This window comes from Alligator sinensis, unplaced genomic scaffold (assembly GCF_000455745.1).
Source record: "Alligator sinensis unplaced genomic scaffold, ASM45574v1 scaffold268_1, whole genome shotgun sequence".
Lineage (NCBI taxonomy): Eukaryota > Metazoa > Chordata > Crocodylia > Alligatoridae > Alligator > Alligator sinensis.
The window spans coordinates 5,307,258-5,330,256 of record NW_005841853.1 but is presented as its reverse complement, the minus strand read 5'-3'; the positions used below and the strand labels follow the sequence as shown (position 1 = coordinate 5,330,256).

General features: G+C 49.3%; 1 protein-coding gene across 1 annotated transcript in view; it reads left to right on the top strand.

Annotated features, from left to right (window-relative positions):
* The window catches only part of PLXNA4 (plexin A4), a 285,370-nt gene that overhangs the window by 165,073 nt on the left and 97,298 nt on the right, over window positions 1-22,999 (top strand). The window contains exons 9-10 of the mRNA XM_006016338.3: window positions 12,935-13,031; window positions 16,923-17,113. Of these exons, the coding sequence (XP_006016400.1) occupies window positions 12,935-13,031; window positions 16,923-17,113 (288 nt within the window). The remainder of the gene's footprint in view (window positions 1-12,934; window positions 13,032-16,922; window positions 17,114-22,999) is intronic.

Below are 22,999 nucleotides of genomic sequence, written 5' to 3'. Positions count from 1 at the left end.
GTTTCGGCTACCACTGCTGAGATCAGAGCTGGGCTCTAACTTCATTGGGGAAAGTCGAGTCCTCCAGATCATATACAGCAGAATAGCTGACATCGGAGTTGAGCCATGCCATCATTGCCCAGTCCAGCTTGTCTGGATGTACACTGGTGTATCCCAGATCAGAATGAAGCTTCTCCTCTGTTACCTTGGTGGAAAGTCAGGTCCTAGCGCTGGCTTTCTTCTGGTATAAGTGAGATCAAAATCCAGCCCTGGCTCCTTGATCTTGGTGGAAGGAGTCTGGGTTTAGGTTAGTACAGCTGAGATCAGACTCGACCCTCACGTTTTCCTTTCTAAGTAATTCCAAGTTCAATTAAGACGAGTCACACAGATGGGCCTGGCCTCACTGTGGCTACCAGAAGCACTACACAGCACCTCTGGCACTTGGATGCTCAGCCCAGCCAACCCCAGCTCTGCATTTCCCGGGCCTTCATGGAGATGTTTCATCGACATTTCATTTGAAAACAGCCATAAGTCACGCCAGACAGTGTGTTTGGGGCAATTATTGCTCTTGCCAAGTGATCTAAGCCTCTCAGCCCAGGCCCTCGTGCTCCATCACACCACCCGAGGCAATGCAATTATCACCCAGAAAGACCCTGCCTGCCATTACTTATTGCACTTATATCGTCCACTGCAGACAGCCTGGCCCAGGAGTGATGGGATGAAATGAGAAGAAGGAGCAGTTAGGAGGAATATAAAGAAATGTCAGGATGTGTGGCCGTAACAGCTAGATCTATTAGGCCGGGAAATGGGCTCCCCGTGGGAGATGGTGGGAGCCACATCACTCACAGTCATTTAAAGCCAGACTGGCCAAAGCATCCTGCCCAGGCGGCTGGGAGGTGGGAGGGAGACAGACAGGTGACCCGAAAGGTCATTGCCATTGCTAACACCAATGATCTGTGTGCTCATCCTGCCTTCCTGGGATCTGCCCTCCACTCCAGCCCCAGGGCATACAAGCTGTGTGGCTGATCTTTGCCCCTCAATTCCCCACTGGTATTTCAGTTTACTTCATGTCCTGGGCCACCTGGCAGGAGTCTCTGGGCTGTACCTTTGTGATCTCTGTGCACGGGTAACACTGACATGAGGAAGTGGCAACAGCATTAGCATGCTGAGTTAATGATCTCCAAAGTCTTTGATCATGCAACAAGGGAAAACCTTGCATGAGTTCTCAGACCTGCTCTCACATGTACCCGGGGAGATGCAAGGGGAATGTGGTTGGGCGGGCTGGGTACTCTTGATTTATTACTGACAGTAGTCAGGATTCGTATCTGTTTGCTTTAAAGTAGCACCAAGACACCCAAACCATGACCAAACCCTGCTGGTCCAGACTCTGTACAGATACAGCCTGAGACTCAGGCCTGTCCCAAGGAGCTGAGACAGACAAGGGAAAGGAAAAGACAAGGAGGGGTTGCTATCCTTGAGTTATGGATGGGGTAGGTGGATGGATTAAGTGCCTCACCCAAGGTCATACAGGCAGACTGTGGCAGCAGCAGAGACACGTCAGCTAAGTCCCAGCCCAGATCTCTTCCCTCTCTATTAATGCAGGTGGGGGAATAGGAGGAAATGCTCAAATAATAGTGTAGTGCAGCTTCCCTGAAGATGTCTCCCCGCTGCCTCTCGACTCCTAAAGTAGAGCAGTGGGGCACACTTTGGCCCCATGGTATTGCCATGGGCATAGGACCTCATATCCGGACACCGGATGCAAGTTGCTGAAGGCTTTAGTCCTGTGACTGTGACCTTTGATCTGCTCTGTGTGTGCCGAGTGACTGCTTCTGTCTGCACGCATGTATGGCTGTGTGCAGGCCTGTAGGTTTCCTACACATGGGCTGCATAATTAAGAGTTAATTGTACATAATCCCCCATGGAGGAGCCATAGCTCCAGGCTCAGCCTGGGTTTAACATGTTAGAGGTCATGGGGAGTTGTTATTAAATCCAGACAGGTGATATATGGACCCTGGTCAAGGCCACTCTCTGCACCGTGCTTCTGCATTTAGTGAATGATGTACCTCTTTGGGTTGCAGCCTTCTTTTTCTCATCAGCAAACCCTCGAGCAGGTTTTCTGGTTGTATTTCAAGGTGGCGGCCAGTGGGACCTCTGGATACCCCCATCTGTCAGATGAGAGAGACTTTGCACATTATAGGGACTGGGAACACAGCCTGCATTGGACTTCAGTAGAAGCTCCACGCGTGGTCTCTGTCTCTATCTAGTTATGGGGCCAGTGCTCAAGAAGATCAGAGGATCATAGGAAAGTAGGGCTGGAAGGGAGCTCATGTGGTTATCTAGTCCAGCCTCCTGCTCAGGACAGGGTCAGAGTTGCCTAAACTATTGCAACCCAGTGTGTTTAGCATGGGATATACTCCACAACCTCTTCTGGGAGCTGGTTCCAGTGCTTAACCACCCTCATAGTCAAAAAGCAGCCCTCCTATTAATACAACACAGCACACTCTTGGCTTTTTTGCAGCAACAGCACGCTGGTGGCTTGCATTCAGCTTTGGGTCCATTGTGACCCCTAGATGTGGTATTGCTCTTGAATTTTTCTAAGGAGTGTGTGAACTGCAACTGGCTTGCTCTGGCAGCTCAACATCTCCCCACAACTGCTGGGCTGTGTTGTTGAAAAGGCAGGCTCCTCTTTGCAAGGAAGTCCATAACGTCTTGGGGTTTTTTTGCACCTGTGTGTGACAGTGAATCAGGCTGTTGGAGTCATCATCACCAGGACGTGCACCCCCTCTTCATTTTGCCAGCCCAAAGCTAGCAGCACTGATTTTACCTGTGCAAATTGTTCCTGCCAAATGAAAGGTCAGATCTGAGCCAGCCTGAAAATTTAAACCCTTGTTAATACTCTCCCCTCTTGCATCATCTCATTAGGAAGAAGAAATCTGAGCGAGCCGGTGCCCCTTGCAGGATATCTGACAGGCTAACTGGCTCGGGAAGCTGTGAGCAAATGCCAGAGCCAGGAGCCTTCCTCTGAGAAGGCAAGCTGGCATCCGAACGGGCCTGCCCCATTGTAGCAGTGCCATTTAGGGCCATGTAAGCCGGCATCTAGTGATAATACTTAGCACCTGGAGACAGGTGGCCTCGGAGTTACCCAGACCCAAACCTGGTTTAGGTGAGTGGTGAGGAAGTCACAACCATCGCATCCTCTGGGGTAATATGTCCCCTGGGGGAACAGCCAAGTGAGGGGTCTGCAGCACTGTGCACCTTTGGTGGTGCCTGGGTGCGAGCTCATGATAATGTCTGGAAGGGACAGAGGCCTGGAAAACACCGAGACCTTTTATTTGCTAGTCAGAATCTATCATGGGCTAATGCACCATCTCTCCGTTGGCTCAACCCATAGCTTTAATCATGCTTCTTGGCCAGAGAGGTGCCTTCTTCAGTCTTATCCATTTACCTGAGGTTTTATTCAGCCAAGAGCCATCTCCTTGGATCTGATATGCACCCCATGTGTGTGATCAGCAACCCTCTTCATGTTAACAGAGGCTCCTGTGTATAGCTAGGGAAGGCCCTTGGGCAATACAATGGGGAAGGCCGTACTAAGCAATATATGGGCACAAACCTTCACGCTTGAAGTTCTCTGGTGAGCAGCAGCCCTGCCTTTTCTGCTACACGTTGCAGAGTCCAGCCAGACCCTTTCCAGCTCATCCAGCGCCATGTTCATTCCCAACACCTCCCGCGGCATTCAAGGAGCTTCGGATGGGGCCTGGCTGGCTGTCCTCTGCCTCCCCTGTATGGCACTAACCACACAAAAGCTGGGAGATGGTCACAATTTAGAGCAGTGATTCACAACCAGGGTGCCGCAGCACCTTAAGGTGCCTCGAGAGCCTTTCAAGGGTGCTGCAGGGTGCTGCACAACGTTAGCACTGTCAGGTCTGCAAACATGCTTCACAAGATAGACCCTGAGATTTCAAATATGAGTCTGCAGTATTAAAAACATTCAGACCTGTTCGAGGCTTTCTGAGTTCTTTGTAGCAGAAGAATCGCTCTGGGATTTTTTCCGTAGTCAGAAAATGAGTGGCATTTTCCGAAGGGTGCCTCGAGCCTAACAAAGTTGAGAACTGTGATTTAGAGAGACGTATCTGCCTAGCCCTGGACTGCAATGGGACCCTGGTGTTCCCCGCATCTCTGGAAGATGCCTTTCTTTGGGAAGGAGCTGCTTCTGCCAGAGGTTTGTGTTTCAGACAAGAGTCGGTACAGCACACAAAGCTCGAGTTGCCGTTTCAGCGGCGTGAAGGGCAAGTGTGTCTCCCTAATGAGCAATATCCTTTCAGCCTTCTCCATTAGAGGGATCTACCTCTACCTCATCCCCACCTCTAAAAGGCTTTCATTAGTCTTGGCTGGATACTTCCCTCCCGTTGGGGGACTGTGTATGCAAAGGCCGAGCCAACAGCATGGGATTTACCTGCAACAAATCCCGGCATTTTGCTGGCTTGTGAAATGAGGGTTGCTTCTGGGAGCTGGCTGGGCAACTCCCTGTACAGCCCGAGGGTCAAAAAGGCATTGAGTGGAGCAGCCGTGGCCACTGAGAGAGCCTGCAGATGAATGGTATGTCATGGTTAGGAGACGAGTTCACTGGGGGAAGGTCAGGTGTGTGATGTGTGCTAATGGGAGCCCTACAAGACCGGCCCTCGGGACCTTCCTCGGTAGCGCTGGGCGGTCGGCAAGTAGATTGGGCACTGCCTTCCAGCGCGGAGATGGAAACCCAAAGATGTGAGGTGCCTTGAAGAGACAAGAGCCAAAGGACCCAGGTCCCTGGGAGCCCGATCATTTCTATTACCTCCAGACTAGGTCATGATTCCCTTTTACTGCACAGTTCAACTTAGTGATGACAGAGACTTCAGTATGGACAGCTGCCCCGGCTGCAAGCCTCCAAAACAGGGCCAATGGGTAGAAGTGCACTGCAGTGAAGAAATCTCGATCTCATGGTCCATTCGAGCACAAATCTGGGCAAAGAGTCTCCTCAATTGTGTCCTGCCACCTGCTCCCTGTTGTACATACTGTGTGACCCTGAGCAGATCACTTAAAGCTGAGCTCAGCTTGCTACCTGTTGGGACGTTGCCAGGTTTAGTTCATCAGCGTTTGTGAAGCACTTCAAGATCCTCAGAAAGAAGATGCTGTTGTAGTGTGTAAAACTGTGATCCGCCCCAGGCCGCCCCATGCGTGCCATGAGCATCCAACCAGCATTGCCTGATTTCTGGGATTTAGTGGTTGTGGAATGGGAATGAAATGATGGTACATAGATAACATGGACATAGACTTATAGAAAATGAGGGTTGGGAGGGACCTCAGGAGGTCACATCTAGTCCAACCTCCTGCTCAAAGCAGGACCAGCCCCAACCACATCATCCCAGCCAAAGCTTTGTCTACCTGGGTCTTAAAAATCTCCAAGGATGGAGAGTCTACAACCTTTCTGGGTAGCCTGTGCTTTATTACCCTCCTAGTGAGAAAGGTTTTCCTAATATCCAACCTAAACTTTCCTTGCTGCAACTGGAGCCCATTGTTCCTTGTTTTGCCATTTGCTACCACTGAGAGCAGCCCAGCTCCATCCTCTTTGGAGCCCCCCTGCAGGGAGCTGAAGGCTGCTATTAAATCCCCTCTCATCTTATGCAGACTAAATAAGTCCAGTTCCCTCAGCCTCTCCTCGTAAGCCCTGTTCCTCAGCCCCCTGGCCATTTTCGTTGCCCTCCACTGGACTCTCTCCAATTTGTTCACAACCTTTCTGTAGTGGAGGACCCAAAACTGGACACAGGACGCCAGATGAGGCCTCCCTAGTGCCAAATAGAGGGGGCATAATCATATCCCTCAATCTGCTGGCAACGCTGCTACTAATGCAGCCCAGTACGCCATTAGCCTTCTTCTCAACAGTGGCACACTGTTGACTCATAAATGTTTATTGTCCAATGTCACCCCCAGGTCCTTTTGTGCAGAGCTGCTGATTAGCCAGTCGGTCATCAACCTGCACTGGTGCATGGGATTGCTCTGTCCTAAGTGCAGAACTTTGCACTTGTCCTTGTTGAACCTCATGAGAATTCTTTTGGTCTAATCCTCCAATTTGTCTAGATCTCTGTGAGTCAGAGCCCTCCCCTCCAGTGTATCTACTACCCACTCCAGCTTGGTGTCATCCACAACATTGCTGAGGATGCACTCCATCCCATCTTCCAGCTTGTTAATAAAGATATTGAACAAAACCGGCCCCAGGACCAACCCCTGGGGCACTCCACTTGATACCAGCTGCTAGCTAGACATTGAGACATTGACTACTACCCGTTGAACCCAACAATCCAGCCAGCTTTCAATCCAACTTACAGTCCATTTGTCCAACCCGTACTTCTTCAGCTTGCTTGCAAAAATGTTGGAGAGACTATATCAAAAGCCTTGCTAAAGTCAAGGTATAGCATGCCCACTGCTTTTGCTGCATCAACAGAGCCAGTCATCTCATCACGAGAGCCAGTCACCTCATCCTAGAAGGCAATCAGGTCAGTCAGGCATGACTTGCCCCTGGTGAATCCATGCTGACTGCTCCTAATCACCTTCTCCTCCTCCAAGTGTTTAGCAATGGATTCCTTGAGGACCTGCTCCATGAATTTTCCAGGGATTGAGATGAGGCTGACCAGTCTATATTTCCTGAATCCTGCTTCTTCCCCTTTTTTCAAGATGGCCATTATATTTACCCTTTTCCAGGACCTCTCCCAGTTGTCCCAAGTTTAAAAAGATAATGTCCAGTGGCTCTGCAATTACAATGGTCAACTCTTTCAGCACCCTCAGGTGTATCCTGTCCGTCCCTATAGACTTGTACACATGCAACTTTTTAAAAATAGTCCCTAACCTGTTCTTTCACAGCTGTTGACTGCTCACCTCCTCCCCAAACTGTGCTGCCAGATGCAGTAGTGTGGGAGCTGACCTTGCCAGGAAGACCGAGGTTAAAAAGTCATTGAGCACTTGAGCCTTTTCCTCATCATCTGTCATTAAGTTGCCTCCCCCATTCAGTAAGGAACCCACACTTTCCCTGACCTTCCTCTTGTTGCTGACATACTTGTAGAAACCCTTCTTGTCGCCTCTCATGTCCCTTGCTGCTGCAACTCCAATTGTGCTTTGGCCTTCCTGACTCCAATCCTGCATGCACAATCAGTACTCTTATACTCCTCCCTAGTTATTGTTCCAAGCTTCCACTTCTTATAAGCTTCCTTTTTATGTTTTAGCTTACTGAAGAGATCCCTGCTAAGCCAGGCTGGTCTTCTGCCATATTTGCTAGCCTTCCTGCACATTGGGGTGGTTTGTTCCTACACTCTCAGTCGGGTTTCTTTAAAGTACAGGCAGCTCTCTTGGACTCCTCTCCCCATCAGACTGGCTTCCCAGGGGATCCTGCCCATGAGTTACCTAACATAGTCAAAGTCAGCTTTCCTGAAGTCCAGGTCCTTACTCTGCTGCTCTCCATCCTTCCTTTCCTCAGGACCTTGAACTCAATCATCTCGTAGTCACTGCTGCCCAAGTTGCCATCTACTACTACTTCCCCCACCAATTCTTCCCTGTTCGTGAGCAGCAGGTCAAGAAGAGCATGGCCCCTAGTTGGCCACTCCAGCATTTGCACCAGGAAGTTGTCCCCAACATGCTCTGAAAATTTCCTGGATTGCCTGCACACTGCTGTATTGTCCTCCTAGCAGATGTCAGGGTGATTGAAGTCCCCCATGAGACCCAGGGCCTGTGATCCGAAAACTTCCAGTAGCTGTTTGAAGAAAACCTCATCCACCACTTCCTCTGGTCTGGTGGTCTATAGCAAACCCCCACCACAACATCACCCTTGTTGCTCTCCCCTCTGACCCTAACCCGGAGGCTCTTAATAGGCCTGTCTCCAGCTTCATACCAGAGCTCTGAGCAATCGTACGGCTCTTCTACATGAAGTGCAACTCCTCCTCCTCTTCTCCCCTTGCTTGTCCTTCCTGAACAGTGTGTCCCCATCCATGACACTGCCCCAGCCATGCGAGCTCCCACCAAGTCTCTGTTATTTCAATCATGTCAGCCCCGTGGCTGCGCAAGGACTTCGAGCTCTTCCTGCTGGTTTCCCAGGCCCCATGCATTTGTGTAGTGACTAACTGATTGCCCTAATTTCTCAAGAAGCATATGAAGGTCTCCCCTGCTGCCTACTCTTGCTTCTGCTTCCTCCAGGTCACCTGCTTCCACACTTACCCCAGGGCTTTGGTCTCCATCCCCCTGCAAACCTAGTTTAAAGCCTTCCTCACTAGGTTAAGCAAGCCTGTCTGCAAAGACATGCCCCTGGTCTGTCCTCTGGACCTTTCCTATGGAAGAAAGCATGGGCAATGGGAAATCAGTGTGGTGGGTCTTACTCCAGATGACACGGAGAAGTGTCCTACAAATGCTATTACTGAGTTTGATGACGACGGCTACATGGGCAGGGTGCCGCTGTCCTGCAAGTGCTTTTAACTTCCATGGTAACCACACGGTCCTTACCCATAAATACCCTGCAACTAGATTATAATCACAGAGGCCTGCAGGTTTCTGGTTAATTGTGTTTAGTTTGCTGAGAATGAAATTACCATATAACTAGCACTCACTCCACCGTAATGGGCAGAAATGACTGGATATGTTTTACCCTGCAATTACATGGCAATTAGTAGTGATGAGAGAATGTACCTGCACGGGTTCAGAGCCTGGCATTCCCAGTGAGTCTGGAAAGCAGGCTGGGCATGTCATGTCCACAGGCATCCTTGGGGGATTTCTAGCTCACCCCTGGTTTAGCCAGGACCAAATCCTAGGGTCTTTACTGCCTTTGCATTCAGTCTCGACTCAGCTGAGCACCCGTTGACTTTCCAGTGGGAGTTTGAGGGAGGAAGGAACAAAACTTGGTTAAGGCTCCTGTGATTCATCTCCAAGGAGCCCCTGCCCCTTTCACTTGGTATCACATCACTTCTATCTCATATCTTGTCCTGGAGTAGGAACTACAAACAGCAGCGTGAGATAATGAAGTGAAGAGCGGGGGAAAGGAGGGATGCTCTTTAAACCTCAGGAAAGGCTGCTAGTTGAGTTTGGCTGCAGGTTCAGATGAGCTTGCTGTTTGCTCAGGCCTGAAAGCAGCTTGTGCTCATACAAGCAAAATCCAGGGCCAGTGTAGTTAGAAGCTGCCATTCACCCCAGTACGACTAGCAGGTGCTCCCACCAAGGCAGCAAAAGTTTCCTTCAGCACCCAGCCAGGAGCACGTGCACACCAGCCACTGCCAGCACAGGAGGGCATAATGCCAGGCTGGTCCTTAACAGGGTAATGGTGTACAGAGCCCTGGGGCCAGCAGCATAGAGATTCAGGAGCAGGTTAGGGCTTTGGGCTAGGACCTGCTTTCTTCTCTTCGATCATTTAGAGATGTATCTAGTTGGGTGGGTGACAGTGCCTGGGAATGCCACGTTTGGGCTGTGGTCACTCAATAGCCATTGGTCTTTAAGTGTCAAACCAATGACCAAGCACCAAGTGCAGTGGGCACTGAAGTGTTGTTTTTGGATGCTGTGTCCTCACCACTCACGGCCCATTAAAACCCTCTGACTCTTTTCCCAAGAGCATTAGCCATGATGCCTTGAGAGGCTTGCTAGCTAGCAAGGTTCCAGTTGCATCCTTGCATCCTGCTTGCTTAAAACACCCCTTCCAGTAGATTTCACATTGTCACCAGATTTGCCTTTTAATGTCATTGCGGGCTTCCCCCTTTCACCCCCCGAGGTGGTTGCATTGCACTGAGAGGACCAGCAGCATATACAATTTTTACAACATTTTCCCGACTCTTTGGAGTGGACATAAAATTGTCAGTGAGATGACATAGTGGGCTGCAGTGTAAAGGCAGTAAACTGGGAGATGGGTGGTTAGTCTGTTCTTTCTGACCCCGTGGTAATTATAGGAATTAGTTCCTAATGGGTGTAATGCTGTGTGGGAATACTTTTTGTCTTGCTGATGTGAGTGTTTTGTATTTCCACCCCCCCTGGATTATGCTGATTATTTTATTTTATTATATTTTATTATATTTTATTATGCAGGATAATCCTGCTGATTAAGCAGGATCATTCAGAGTCCTATAAGTTTGGCAAGCAGGACACAAAATATTCCTAAGGCAACTTGCTGTACTGCATGATGAAACGCATTTGGACATGACAGTGTAGCATCGCTGCATTGCTTTGCAATGCTCTGTCATTGCTGAGTTGCCTACAGTGCTATGGGAATAAAGGAATGAGTGACTAGATGGGCACGGCCCCATTACCGCTGAATTGCAGGTGCCTTGCACAATCAAAAGCAATAAACACAGTGACACTGAATGTGATAAGCCAAGAGAATGAGAAAATCCACAGTCCTTCCTGCCCGGTGCTCACACTTACTGTCACATCAGCAACTGGGCCATTTCCCCTGCCATTATACAAGCGGCGATGTACATAAGTCGTGTTTTAGACTTTCTCTGCAAAGTCAGGCTGGAGATCACAGCTAAAAGTGGGATGCACAATCTGGTGGACCGTTGCTCCAATCTGATATGGACATCCTCTGTTCACTTGAAAATCTGGCTGAAAAAGCACACCAAACCCCATGTATTATAGAGTCACAGGAATTCAGGGCTCGAAGGGACCACAAAAGACCTTGTCCACCCTATACAATGAAGCAAGAATAAGTATAACTAGACCGTCCCTGATGAACGTTCATCTAACCTGCCCTTCACTACCACCAAAGAAGTGGATGCCACAACCTGCCTAAGTAGCCGGTTCAAATGCTTTACTATCCTTATAGTGAGAAGATCTTTCCTAATAGCTTCATCATATTCTTTGCTGTGCATTGCACTGATTTCTTCTTGTCCCGTCCTCAGTGCTGCAGGGAATAATTGATCACTATCCTGTTTATAGCAGCCTTTTACATATTGCAAAGCGGTCATCATCTCTCCCCTTACTCTTCTCGCCTAGACTAAGCAAAGCCATTCCCTTCAACTGTTCTTCAGAAGTGATATTTTCCAAAGCTGCTCTCATTGTTGCTCTTCTCTGGACTGTCTCCAATTTGTCTACGTCTTCCTTGAGACGTGGGCCCCAGTGTTGGATGTGGTACTCTAGCTGAGGCTTACAGTGCCGAGTCAAGCAGTGTAACTACCACTCACATTTCATACAGGGCTCCTGTTAAGGTGATTTGCCTTTTCTGCAATATGCTGTTGACTTATATTGAGTTTGAGATCCACTATAACCCCTCAGATCTTATCCTGCTGTATGGCTGCCCTAGGCAGCTATTTGCCATTTTGCATGTCTGCATTACATTTCTCTTTTCTATGTGTAATACTTTACTGCATTACAATTCTTCATGTTGATTTTGGACCATTTCCCCAAATTTATGGAGATCAATTTGAATTCAAATCATGTCCTCCAAAGTGCTTGCTGTCCTCTCAGCTTGATGTCATCTGTAGATTTGATAAATGCTGTCTCTCTTCCATCATCCAAGCCATTAATGAAAATAGTGAATAGTACCAAACCTAGCACAGAACCTGCTAAATGTGCCCCTCTGGTTTGATAGGGGACCATTGATGGCTGCTCTGAGAGTTGTTTTCCTACCATGTGTGCACCCATCATATAGTGATTTCATTTCCCTAGTTTGCATGTCAGGTGGGACAATGTCAAAATCCTTCCTAAAGTCACGATACATAATTTCCCCTTATCCAAAGGGTTGTTTTGTCCTGTCAAGGAGGGAAATTAGATTGGTTTGACACAATTTGTTCTTGACAAATTCACGTTGTCTTTGTTATCACCTTAATGTCCTCCAGGTGCTTATAAATTGATTGTTTAATAATTTGATCTAGTATCATTTGAGAAGTGGAAGTCAGGCTGGCTGGTCTGCATTTCCCTGGCCCTGCCTTTTTCCCCTGAATATAAATAGGTAGACACATAGATCCAGGTACTTTTCCTAAGTCCTCTAGGATCTCACCCATCACTCATGAGTTGTAATATAGATACACCTAGAAATACAGCCAGTACCTTCGAGGTACCTTTTAGAGAGATAGCTAACCTTTGGAAAGGACACCCCAGGGACACAGCCAGCAACAGGAAGGTAGACCCAACAGCTAGACCAGTGGTTCTCAACATTGTTAGTCTTAAGGCACCCCCAAAAATGCCAGATCTTAACTTTCACTTGTTTTTTGATAACAAAAACAATAGTTAGAGCACTTATAGATTCATAGATTCATAGATGTCAGGGTCGGAAGGGACCTCAATAGATCATCGAGTCTGACCCCCAACACTTCTTCTGTTGCAGAGAACTCAGAAAGACCACCGCAGGGTAGAAAGGTTCTGACACTTTGGGTTTCTATTTGAAATCTCTGGGTTGATCTTGTGAATATGTGTCAGTGTCTGCACAGCTAACAGTGCTAATATTGAGCAGCACCCCATGGCACCTATAAAAGGATCTCATGGGCACCCCAGGGTTGAGCACCTTGGTTGAGAATCACTGAACTAGACCCTACACCTAGAATCACAGAAAAGGAGGGTTGGAAAGGACCTCCGGAGGTCACATCTCATCCAACCCCCTGCTCAAAGCAGGACCAGCCCCAACTAGATCACCCCATCCTAAACCTAACAGGTCAAAAATGCACCCAACTCTAGACAATAAACCCCACCATTTGGAACAGGCACCTCTGAGACGCATCCAAAAATGGAGCCAGAACAGGATTCACATAAGAGTTAGCACCTGAAAGCCTCCAGACATTGCGGGAGGGATGGAAGTGCCTTCCATTGAGACTGGCCGGTATTCATCCCACGGGGAGCAGAGCCGCATGAGTCCCGGCACGCGATGGCCCGCGGGGCAGGGCAGTGACAGTCCCGCTCGGCTCGCAGCTTCCCCCGCCGCGGCACCCGGCGTGACGGTGTTTTGTTTTTTTTGCTCTCCCGCTTTTAGTATTCATACGAAGGGATGGAGATTAACAGCCTGCCGGTAGAGCTGACGGTCGTGTGGAATGGGAATTTCAACATTGACAACCCGGCGCAGAACAAAGGTAAAGAATTATTTCAACTTGTCCTTGGAAGCAGTAACCTTAGCAACAGGCCACATCGCGCCGCACGCTGAACAAAGCAGTCACCGTTTCCCTGCACGCATTTGTTCTCCGCTCTCCTTAAATTACTAATTTGTGTGCTCCGGGCTCCCCCCCACACTACCCCGAGCACCTGAGAAATAGGAGCCTCCCCGTCCTCTCCTTCCCACACTCTCCCTACATCCCTCCTGCCTCCTGTCTCTCACACTGCCCTTGTCCCCCCCAACCCTCTTCACTTCTCCTTCCACAAGACTCTTCCAGTTAATGCATCAGCAGCTGCAGCTTGTCTGGTCTTTGCTCAGGCTGGATGCGGTAATGAGCCGGGAGGGAGGGAGGGAGGGAGGGAGGGAGGGGGCAGCCGTGCCAGTGGGGAAAGGTGGAACGAAGTGAAGTGAAAATGGAAAAGGATGAGACCCACCTCCTGCCCGGAGAGCCCGGCTTCGCTTGATTACAGTGGGTGGCGAGGGGTGGATGTGCCGCTTGCAGTGGGGGCTGTCACTCATTCAGCCGCAACCCAAGGACAGGCGGTTGTAGGGGAGCCTGATTTCCCTCCCTTTTGCTATCTGGTCTTTGCATCCTCAGTTACCCACGGGCCTTTCCCTGGACTCCCTCTCCTCTCTTAACATTTAGGGCTGATAGCATCAATGGTTTTTCCTGCCACCCCCTACACCTGCTTCCTTCCCCGCATTATGCCGTCCGCCCCTTGCTTGCTACTTCCTCACCCTGCACTCCTTGTCATCTCCCCAGCTGTCCTTTGCCACCCTGCTGTTAACCTCTGGGTGAGGGACCCTCCCCACTGAAGGAGACCTCCACAAGACAACCTGTCTCTCCTGCCCCTTCCCCTCCTCAGTGTCCTCTGGTCTTCCGCCGGATCCCATACACATCCGTCTCCTGCCCGCTGCCAGGGACGTGGCAGATGATCCTAAGTTAGCGACAGGTGACAAGTTCTCTTAAACAACTGATCGGCTCCCTCAGACCTCCAGCCGCTTTTGACTCCCAGCCCAAAATGGCCAGGTACCATTTATATGCTTGTCAACTGGGGTGGCCTTTGGCATCACCCTGGAGCAAGGCTCAAACTCACACCTTAAGGTTCATAGCAAAACACCTTACCCACTCTGCTGTGATACCCCATGCTGGTGGGGAAGACCACTCATGACATGCATTGTCCTCTCCCTCCTGAGCTGTTGGCCCTCAAGCAATGGTCAGGTAATAGTCATTGCTGACCACAGACCATGTTTCAATACCCATTGTGGAGCTGAAAGCCTCTTACTGGTGCTAAACTACCCACTCCTTCCCTTTAATTTGTTGTATTCTGCAAGCTAATGGCCTGAAATGTGATGGGCCTGGACGGCTGCTAATGATGTAGAAGGCATCAAAGAGATTTTCCATTAGTGGCATATTAATGACCAAGCTCTCAGTGCCATTTTCACAAGGGGGAGATGCTTCCTGTGCCCACCAGCGTTTATCCTTGGACCGTGTCTGTCCTCTGCAGAGAATGGCAGGACTTGCTCCAGATCAGTCCTTACAGAGGCTGTGAGCCAGGTCTCTGCAGCATTGAGCACGGTCCAGGGAACAACCGTTTTATGAGAAGGAGTGGACGTGGTTGTTAGCTCTGCTCTCTGCTCCCAGAGATTATCTGAGTTCAGATCAGGACAGCAGAGGCTGGTAGGCAGGCTGACAGCGACTCCGGCAAGTGCAGATGCAGCACAGACGCTTTTGTGAACAACACACTCAGTGATACTGTACAGTCCCTGGAAAATGGCCTTTCCGCCTCTGGACACAGGAGAGCAGACCTTGGCTGAAGTCACCAGACACAGTGGATGTGCTTCTCTTGGCCCCTTCCCAATTTAGGTGGGGGTCCCCATATCCAGCCGCCTGGTTTTCAGTGTCTCTCATGGTCTCTGCTGGGAAGAGGTCCATAAATGATGGATGCATGCAGAGGTTGAAATGCCTGGCGAAGGGTTTGCTACTGCCTAGAAGACAAGCTCTCTGCACAGCTAACCACTTGTGCATCTCTTGTCTTTTCTCTGCTGCTGGGATTGAGTTAGCCCAGTTGGGACTGGGGCCTGCATGGAGAAGGCACTGAAGAAACTGCCACTATGCCCATGAATTTACAGTCCAATAAGATAGACAACACAGTGGAAACAACGCAGGGGTTTTGGGCCAGGTCCACAGAGATGCTCAGAGGGAGGATGAAAACCTTGTCCTCCTGAGGCCTGGTCTGCCCTGCTCTCCTAGCCCCCTGTCCCTCTGCTCCATAACTGCAAAGAGGCAACACTAGGTGTGTCTACACATGTAATATTCACATAGCAATAAACTCCAGCATATATTGTTCTGGAGTTTATTGCTCCTGGGCACCATGTTTACACATGTGCCTGGGACTGCAGCACACTGAGCTGGGTCAGAGCAGCCCCGGCGGTCACGGGGCCGCTCCAACCTGGCTCAATGTGCTGCAGAGGGGCTGGCTGGGTCCCAAGGGTGCTCTAGGGTGAGGCTAGACAGCAGGCAGTCCCTGCACCGAAGCACTCGTGCCCAGCCAGCCCTGTCACTGCCTAAACATGTGCTGCATTGGAGTCAAGTACTCGACCATAGGATAGTACTTGTATATACCAGGACTGTCCTGCAGTGGACTAGATTCATTTACTCCATCCTAGTAGGGGCACACATATCAACGCTGACTTTATTGCAGAGCTGATTAGTCAGATCCGCAGTACATGTCTCGTGTAGACGTGCCCAGCCAGTATGTCAGTCAGCACCACTGAAATGCAGTAAAATATAGCCAAGGGACACCCAGGCCTATGCAGCACTGCCCCTGACGGGAGTGTGTCGGGAGGCACGTGCTTGGGAATGCAGCTTTTACCAGGAAATGCAGGTCAAGAGGGGGTCCGGTGCTGGCATACCATGATTGACAGCTGCCTGACTAGCTTGGCCTTTCTGGCATCCAGCTTCGAGGAATAAAAAGCTCAGCAGCATTTTCATTGCATGGGCTGGTTCTTGCTGCCTTCAGGGGCGAGGTGGGGAACGTGGCCTCAGGCACTGCGTGATTTCTAGAGCTTTTCAGCAGAAAGTTTCAATGCTGATGAGTCTTTGGACCTTATATATAACCCACCCCACAGTGAAGAGACAGCAGCCAGGTCCTGAAAGTGCAAGAAAAGCGTGGAGAGAAATTTCCCCATTGCACGCAGAAAAGCACCTGCCCCAGCAGTAGCTGGAAAAAGGACTGAGAGCAGCACAAAGACGCGTCTTTCTTGGGTCTCCAGGAAAAGCACTCTGCTAATGACCTTCTTTGCAGTTTCTGCCTCAGTTTCCCCACCTGTAACACGAGGACAAGCAGCCTTACCTTGTCCTGCAGACGAGTTGTTAATTATTGATGTTAACTAATAGCAACAGTGGGAGGTGGGAAGATGAGATAATTATTATTCAGAAAGGACTTTGGCCTCTCAAAAAGGGGCCAAATTATACCAAGACTCTGAGCTGGGCAGTAATCCTTTGCTTCTCTGTTAGAGATGGACTTTGGGAGTAACTCAGTCCCCAAAACCTTTGGATTTCCTGGGGCAGAGGAGGGAGGGGGAGGCTGGAAGGGACCTCCAGAGTCACCGTGTCCCACCCCCTGCCTACGGCAGGATCAGCCCTAGCCAAACCATCCCATACAAATACAGGTCTAACTTCTTACTAAAGCTATGCAGTTAACCCTATCACACAACCACAAGGCACAGCACTTGAATTCCTTGTTCAGCCTGCGTCCCCCGGGGTCACTTTCTATGCATTGCTCCTTATTACACCCCACAGACCTGCCCCCAGGCTCCCCCTCGGTGCCCGCACCCCTCAGGATCTCTCTCCTTTGCTGTCCCACAGTGCATCTGTACAAGTGCGGGGCCATGCGCAACAGCTGCGGCCTGTGCCTGAAAGCCGACCCGGACTTCGAGTGCGGCTGGTGCGAGGGGCCGAACCAGTGCACGTTGAAGCACCACTGCCCTGCCCAGGAAAACCAGTGGTTGGAGCTATCCGGGACCAAGGGCAAATGCACCAACCCCAAGATCACTGACGTAAGTCCTCACCCCACTCTCGGAGCGGGGGGTCACGTCCCTGGAGCGGGGGGACTCTCCAGGGACAACCTGTTCTCGGTGCATCTTGCTGCTGTATCTCTGTCTTGGCGTTGGAGGTGCGCCTAGCTGGGCTCAAACAGCATCCCGGCAGCTCTCGTGATGGGAGGTCAGGCTTAACACACCTCCAACCATGGCAGGTCAGGCTGGTTGAGCAGGGCCCCCTGCAAGGAGCTGGCTGCTGCTCATGGCAGCGTGCAAACTCCACGAGTGCTTTGCGGAGGTGACAGCCGCGGCTGCAGGCAGTGCTCCCCGACAGGCACAGCACAGCCAGAGCCGCTGCCTGGATCGGTGACCTGAATAGTGCAAACTGTCTGCACTTCCCAGGCTCCCGGAGAATGGTGCCCATAGGTACTGCCTGAGGACGTGATGGCTCCTGGCTGGGAAGCCCCTCTCAGAAATTATTCAAATATAATGAGGCTTGGGTGCTTCATTTATTTAGACTCGTGGCTGGGGCCTGCATCCAATAGTAGGAAGAAAAAATAAAGTCTGGACTCGAGATCTATTGAGTGGGCATGCAGCATCCCATGCAAATCAGACTGACTTTGTAGTTCGCTTTCATTCTTCAGTATTTTAGCAACGTCCTGGTGAGAGAGAATATTCCTACATTTTGCCAAATGCAGTTTTTCAAAAATAACAGGAGGCCTGTAGATTCATAGATATTAGGGTCGGAAGGGACCTCAGTAGGTCATCGAGTCTGCCCCCCTGCCCTGGGCAGGAAAGAGTGCTGGGGTCAGTATCCCAGTATCTTGTCTCCCAGTCCATCAGGACTCGTGGCTTTCTCTCCATTAAGGCCTCACACCCATTGAGTAGCACAGCTCTCAGGCCTGGCCAGAACAACAGAGAGTTTCTTTCCCTGTCAAAGGGGTGGCTATGGGGAGCAATGCCTCTCTGGGGAGGCACAACGAGCCCAGCAGAGTCCTTCCTAGCTAGGTCAAGGGAAAAGGAATGAGTTAACAAGCTTTAACAAAGGGATGCTCACATTTTAAGTGCCCTTAGTCTGGCCTAAGTGTAATGTGTCGCTTCGACATTTCCCTTGACGGCTTTGAAATGAAACTTTTCAACTTTTGGTACCAAGGCATTTTCTGTTTGTTTGGTGTGTTTTTTAAAAGTGAATTAAAAAAAAGAAAGAAAGACATTCTTGGCTAAGAAAAAAAGTGGGGAGCAGAAGAAAAAGTTGCAGGAGGGCAGTTGGAAGGAGAGAGAGAGGGAAAGGAGAGGGACCCAGAGCAGGCAGTGAAGGGGAGGAAGAGAAAAGAAAAGCAGACCTCCGGCCCCTTACGATTTTGGCTGAGATGTCATGGTGCCATTTGAAAAACCCGGGGATAGGTAGTTAACCACATCTCAACCCTAGCAACAAGGGGCCTTGCAATTTGGGAAGGCTTCTGCTGCTGATGGGTCGGCCCCTCTTCCACAAGGGCGCTGGGACGATCGTGAGCAGGAGAGAAGGGGGGTCCCAGGGGGGAGATATGGGGATTGGTGTGGGGCTTGCACCTGCGAGAGAAGCGGGGCTGCGCTGCGGGGATCCCCGTGCCTGGGGGCTGCCCTGTAACTCCCCAGTTGCTGGCAGTGCACCACTGCGGGAGCTGCTGCTTGCCATATCTCACTGCACTTCAGTAGAGGGAAAAAATAAACCCTGAATAAATCAGCCTGTGTGGACGAAGATAACACTCGATGAGGGAGTTCTCAAGTGTGGACTCTTTACCCCAGCATCCCTTTGGGGGAGGGATGGTCTCCCCCTTCTTGGCCCCTTGCAATTGCAAAAATCAGTAGAGCAGGCTATCTCTGGAGGCCTGCCCCTGCCTTGACACTGCCTCCGATCCGTCACTGCCAAGGTGTGGTCCGACTCCTCTTCTGCTCTGAGGACAGGGTTGAGGGGAGCAGTTTCTGCAGGGTTGAGGGATGACAAGGATCAACCCAGCAGTAATAGGACAAGGGGACAATCTGATTTGCAGCGTGTGCGGTATGGCAGAGCATCGGGTGAAAAAGCTGCTGCGTGGATGTTGTTTATCACCATGGTAAATGCATTAGGAGTCTACACATGGGTTTTTTCAGGGATAGCTGGATCACAGGACTTCTTCCGCATGTGGATGCTTGCATTGTAGAGTAGCACTGCCTTAATGCACTTTCAAAGTGGACAGAAAGAAAACACTCCCATTTCAGAGTAAGAGTTTGCACCGATGGCACCATTCAGGAATAGCTATCGCACTTTGAATATACCTGTAATCCAAATTGTCTTTCACGTGTGGATCGTTCCTTATTTTGCAAATCAGACACGGAGGGCTCCCTGGTAGATTTCTTTCTTCTAGATCCGGGGATCTGTGCTGGTGGCAGGGAAAACCCTAGGAGCTGTGCCAGTTTGCCTGGAGGTACTTTATTGCAGAAACCCTAGTACAGAATCCCTAGCAGCTGTGCCAGTTTGCCTGGAGGTGTAGGCATTGTCATCGAAGTCTGTGGTGCTGGAAGTGTCACGTGAACAGAGGCCAGAGCTTTCCAAGTCTGTAACAGTCCCATTAGGGTGCATGGAGAAGAGCCTCCCACTGTCTTGCAGTACATCATCCTCCATCCCAAACACACAACCAACATTTTCCAAAATGCCCATTGCTTTGAGGTATCCCTGAGTGTCCCATCTGGGCCTGACTTTGCACTGGCCTCCACATCTCTTCTTGTCTTCAGCTGGACTTGTCTGGACATAGTTTTGAACACCAGGTATCAGCCAGCTCGAGCTGGGCGCCCAAGAGCTGGGGCACCTAGAATGAGTGGCTACTTCTGAAAACTTCAGCCTTGGGCTCTTGAAACTTAAAGAGGGAAAGAAGCTGAAAACTTTTCTTTCCCCATCCTGGGGAGAGGTTTAGCAGCTTTTCATAGATTCATAGATCTTAAATTCAGAAGGAACCACAACAGTCATCTTTTTTTTGACTTCCTGCATCGCTCAGGTTATAGGAACCCATTCCTATCAAAGCCATGTCTTGCAGCTGATCCTTCTGAAGACAAACTCACGTTCATCCCATTCTCCTTCCCCATCCCTCCCACCGCTGATGACCGCTGTCCTTCTGCACAAAGCGGCAAACCTCCGTCCTTTAGATGTCATGGGGAGCTCTGTTTCCGCTGAGGGCATTTTCTCCACCAGTCCTCAGTGCTCCTACAAATCATCATAATATTCGCTCGTGAAATATTTCAATTGTCTGGCGCACTCATAAGTAGCTCTTGGAAAGTCTTTTTCTGAGCCATTAGCATGGAAGTAATCTCAAGTGGCTGGATATATATTGCAGTTAATGGTATGTCTGGAGCAGTTGGTGAGAGTGTTCTCATCCTGGCTGAGGTCCAAGGAAATATCTGTGAGGAGGGGAGGGGAGAGGAGAGAAAAAACACACGCGTGCGCGCATACGCAGCAACACCAAGCTGCCCATAACCTGAAGTTATTTACTGGCTCCTGCATTTATATTGCCACTCAGTGAAATTAGAGGACTATAAAATTGCCCGGCTACAAAATGCTCTTTAAGAATGACAAGCACGCGCTATAACATTATGCCGATGTTAGCGGAGGGTGTAAATTGTCACACGGCGTCATGGCTGGATGTATTTAAGGAGATGCCAAGGCTTCCTGGCAGCTTTCAGTGCTTCCTGCTTTGCAAAGGACAGTTCTTGTTCCCTGCATTTGAACTTAGGAGAGAAACGTGTAGATCAGGTTTTCGGTCCTTTAATCTAAAACCAGGGCAATCCCATGTTTTTCTGCATGTGTTTTGTAGGAGACTGACAGTCGTGTTGGTAGCATGTCGCTGTGAGTGTCTGTGTTTTGTGGGAGACAGGCCATCCTGGTAACTGGATCTATGCCTGCATAACACACGTTAAGACTTGATCCAAATGCCCCTGTAGTTTATCAGACATCTTGTCATCTTCTCCAAAGGAGTTCCCAGTTGCTCAATTTGGGGGTGGCATTTTCAATCGTGCTGTGTTGTGCTCCATGAAGTCAGTAGTAAAACTCCTACCAGCGACATCAGTGGGGGTAGCAATGCTGAGAGCTTCTGCAAACCCCATCCTTGGGTCCCAGATGGTCTCAAGATGGCATTGCTTCACCCAGACCATCAGTCCCTACGTTTCTATGGTGCTTGGGTCTGGGTTCTTGTTCAGGCTGACCTCTAGTTGTAAAGAGTGCAAGAGGTGAAGGAGGGATTGCCCCTGCAAACACAGAAGCAACTGCCCATTGCTTCTTGCATTGGGCAGCTCTGGGAGCTCAAGTCCAAGACCGAGCAACTAGTGGATTGTGTTTCTTTGCTCAAGACATTGCTGGGTAGACAATTGGGCATAAAAAATGCAGTCTGATACCCAGTCAACTGCTGATTTTCTTCTTGTAGGATGTCAGAGAACTCGGGGACCCTGAGCCAAATTAATCTGGAGTTGCATCAGAAATAAATTTGACCCTCATTTTGGTATCTGGGGTTTAGTTTGGTATTTCCATTCTCCAAGCCCTGCCCTGCTCAGACACTGAAACACGCACTGACAGCTGAGTAACGGCTCGGTGTGCTGAGAAACCACGTACTGAGTGAGCGCCCCCAACTCTGCACCCGTCCGGCCGCCTATACTCATCTCCCCAGCTCCGGAAAGGGCTTTTATTCTAATATTAAAGTATTATGTGATCTTAGTTGCCTGAGAAGCTTGATGGGCCACATTCTGGTAGACACATGGCTCTTAAAAACCTGGGTTTGATACTAGAAGCAGAATAAGAAGAAAATCTAAAATGTGTTGTTGAAGTGGATCTGGAAGGAGGACAAGCAGATTAAATTTATCCTTCGGTGCTGGGTTTTGTGTATAGTTTTTTTTTTACAGTCTCTTTTCATTATTGTTCAGTTATGATATCCAATTTTTCCCCTCCTGGCAACAAATGGTGATGTCCTAACAGGGCAACAACAGGATTTGATTTGTTGGGAGAAAGGATCCTTGCAGCACAAAACTCTTGGAGGATCCAAATGAAAAATAGAGAAACTTTCTCATTGTGGAGCATTTGTGAGTAACGGTCTCTAGAGTAAATGCTGCACAATTGATTCCAACCTAAGGTCTGGTCCACTCTACAAAAGTTTTACTGGCAGAGCTGCGTGATTAAGAGCATGAAAAATATCACACGGCGGACCCGGACAGCTATGCTGGCAAAAGCCAGACTATTGACACAGTTGTACTAGCAAAAAGACTTTCTGCCGGTGTAGCTTATTCCATTATATAAAATGATTTAAACGATTCCAGCACAAGAGTTCCTGGAAGGTGTTGCTATCTCTGCTAGGAGGATACACCGACAAACATTGCTATATCTACCTGTACGCAGCAAACTCCAAATAGAGACCAGACATACTTGATCTGGTCAAAAATATTTTGACGAGACAGGGTTTTGTGTTTTTTTTTTTAAATCAGAAAACGCAGTTGAATTGTGATCAGAATATTTCAGGGAACGTGCCAATTTCAACAACATTTTGTCTGGACATTTTCTTAACAATACAAATTCAAAATGTGCATTTTTTTTTAATTTCTCATTTTGCTTGAGTTCAGCTTTCATTGCACTTGATGTTGATCTTCTATTTAATGGCCTGTCTCATTGGAATGACACGTTTGATCTAATCAAAGCAACGTTTGAAAATTATTGAAATAAAATATTTGGATGTTATGGAAATGTCCTACTTGGATAAGCCGCTTCTAGATCAAGATATTTCTGAATTTTTATTTTATGAAATATCTTACGTGTTCGATTTTTTTTGGTCTGGTGTGCTAGAAATGTCATTGTCAGCTCTGCTGTGTGGTTTCATAGATTTGTTATTTTCTGAAAAAAATGTCTGTCTACCT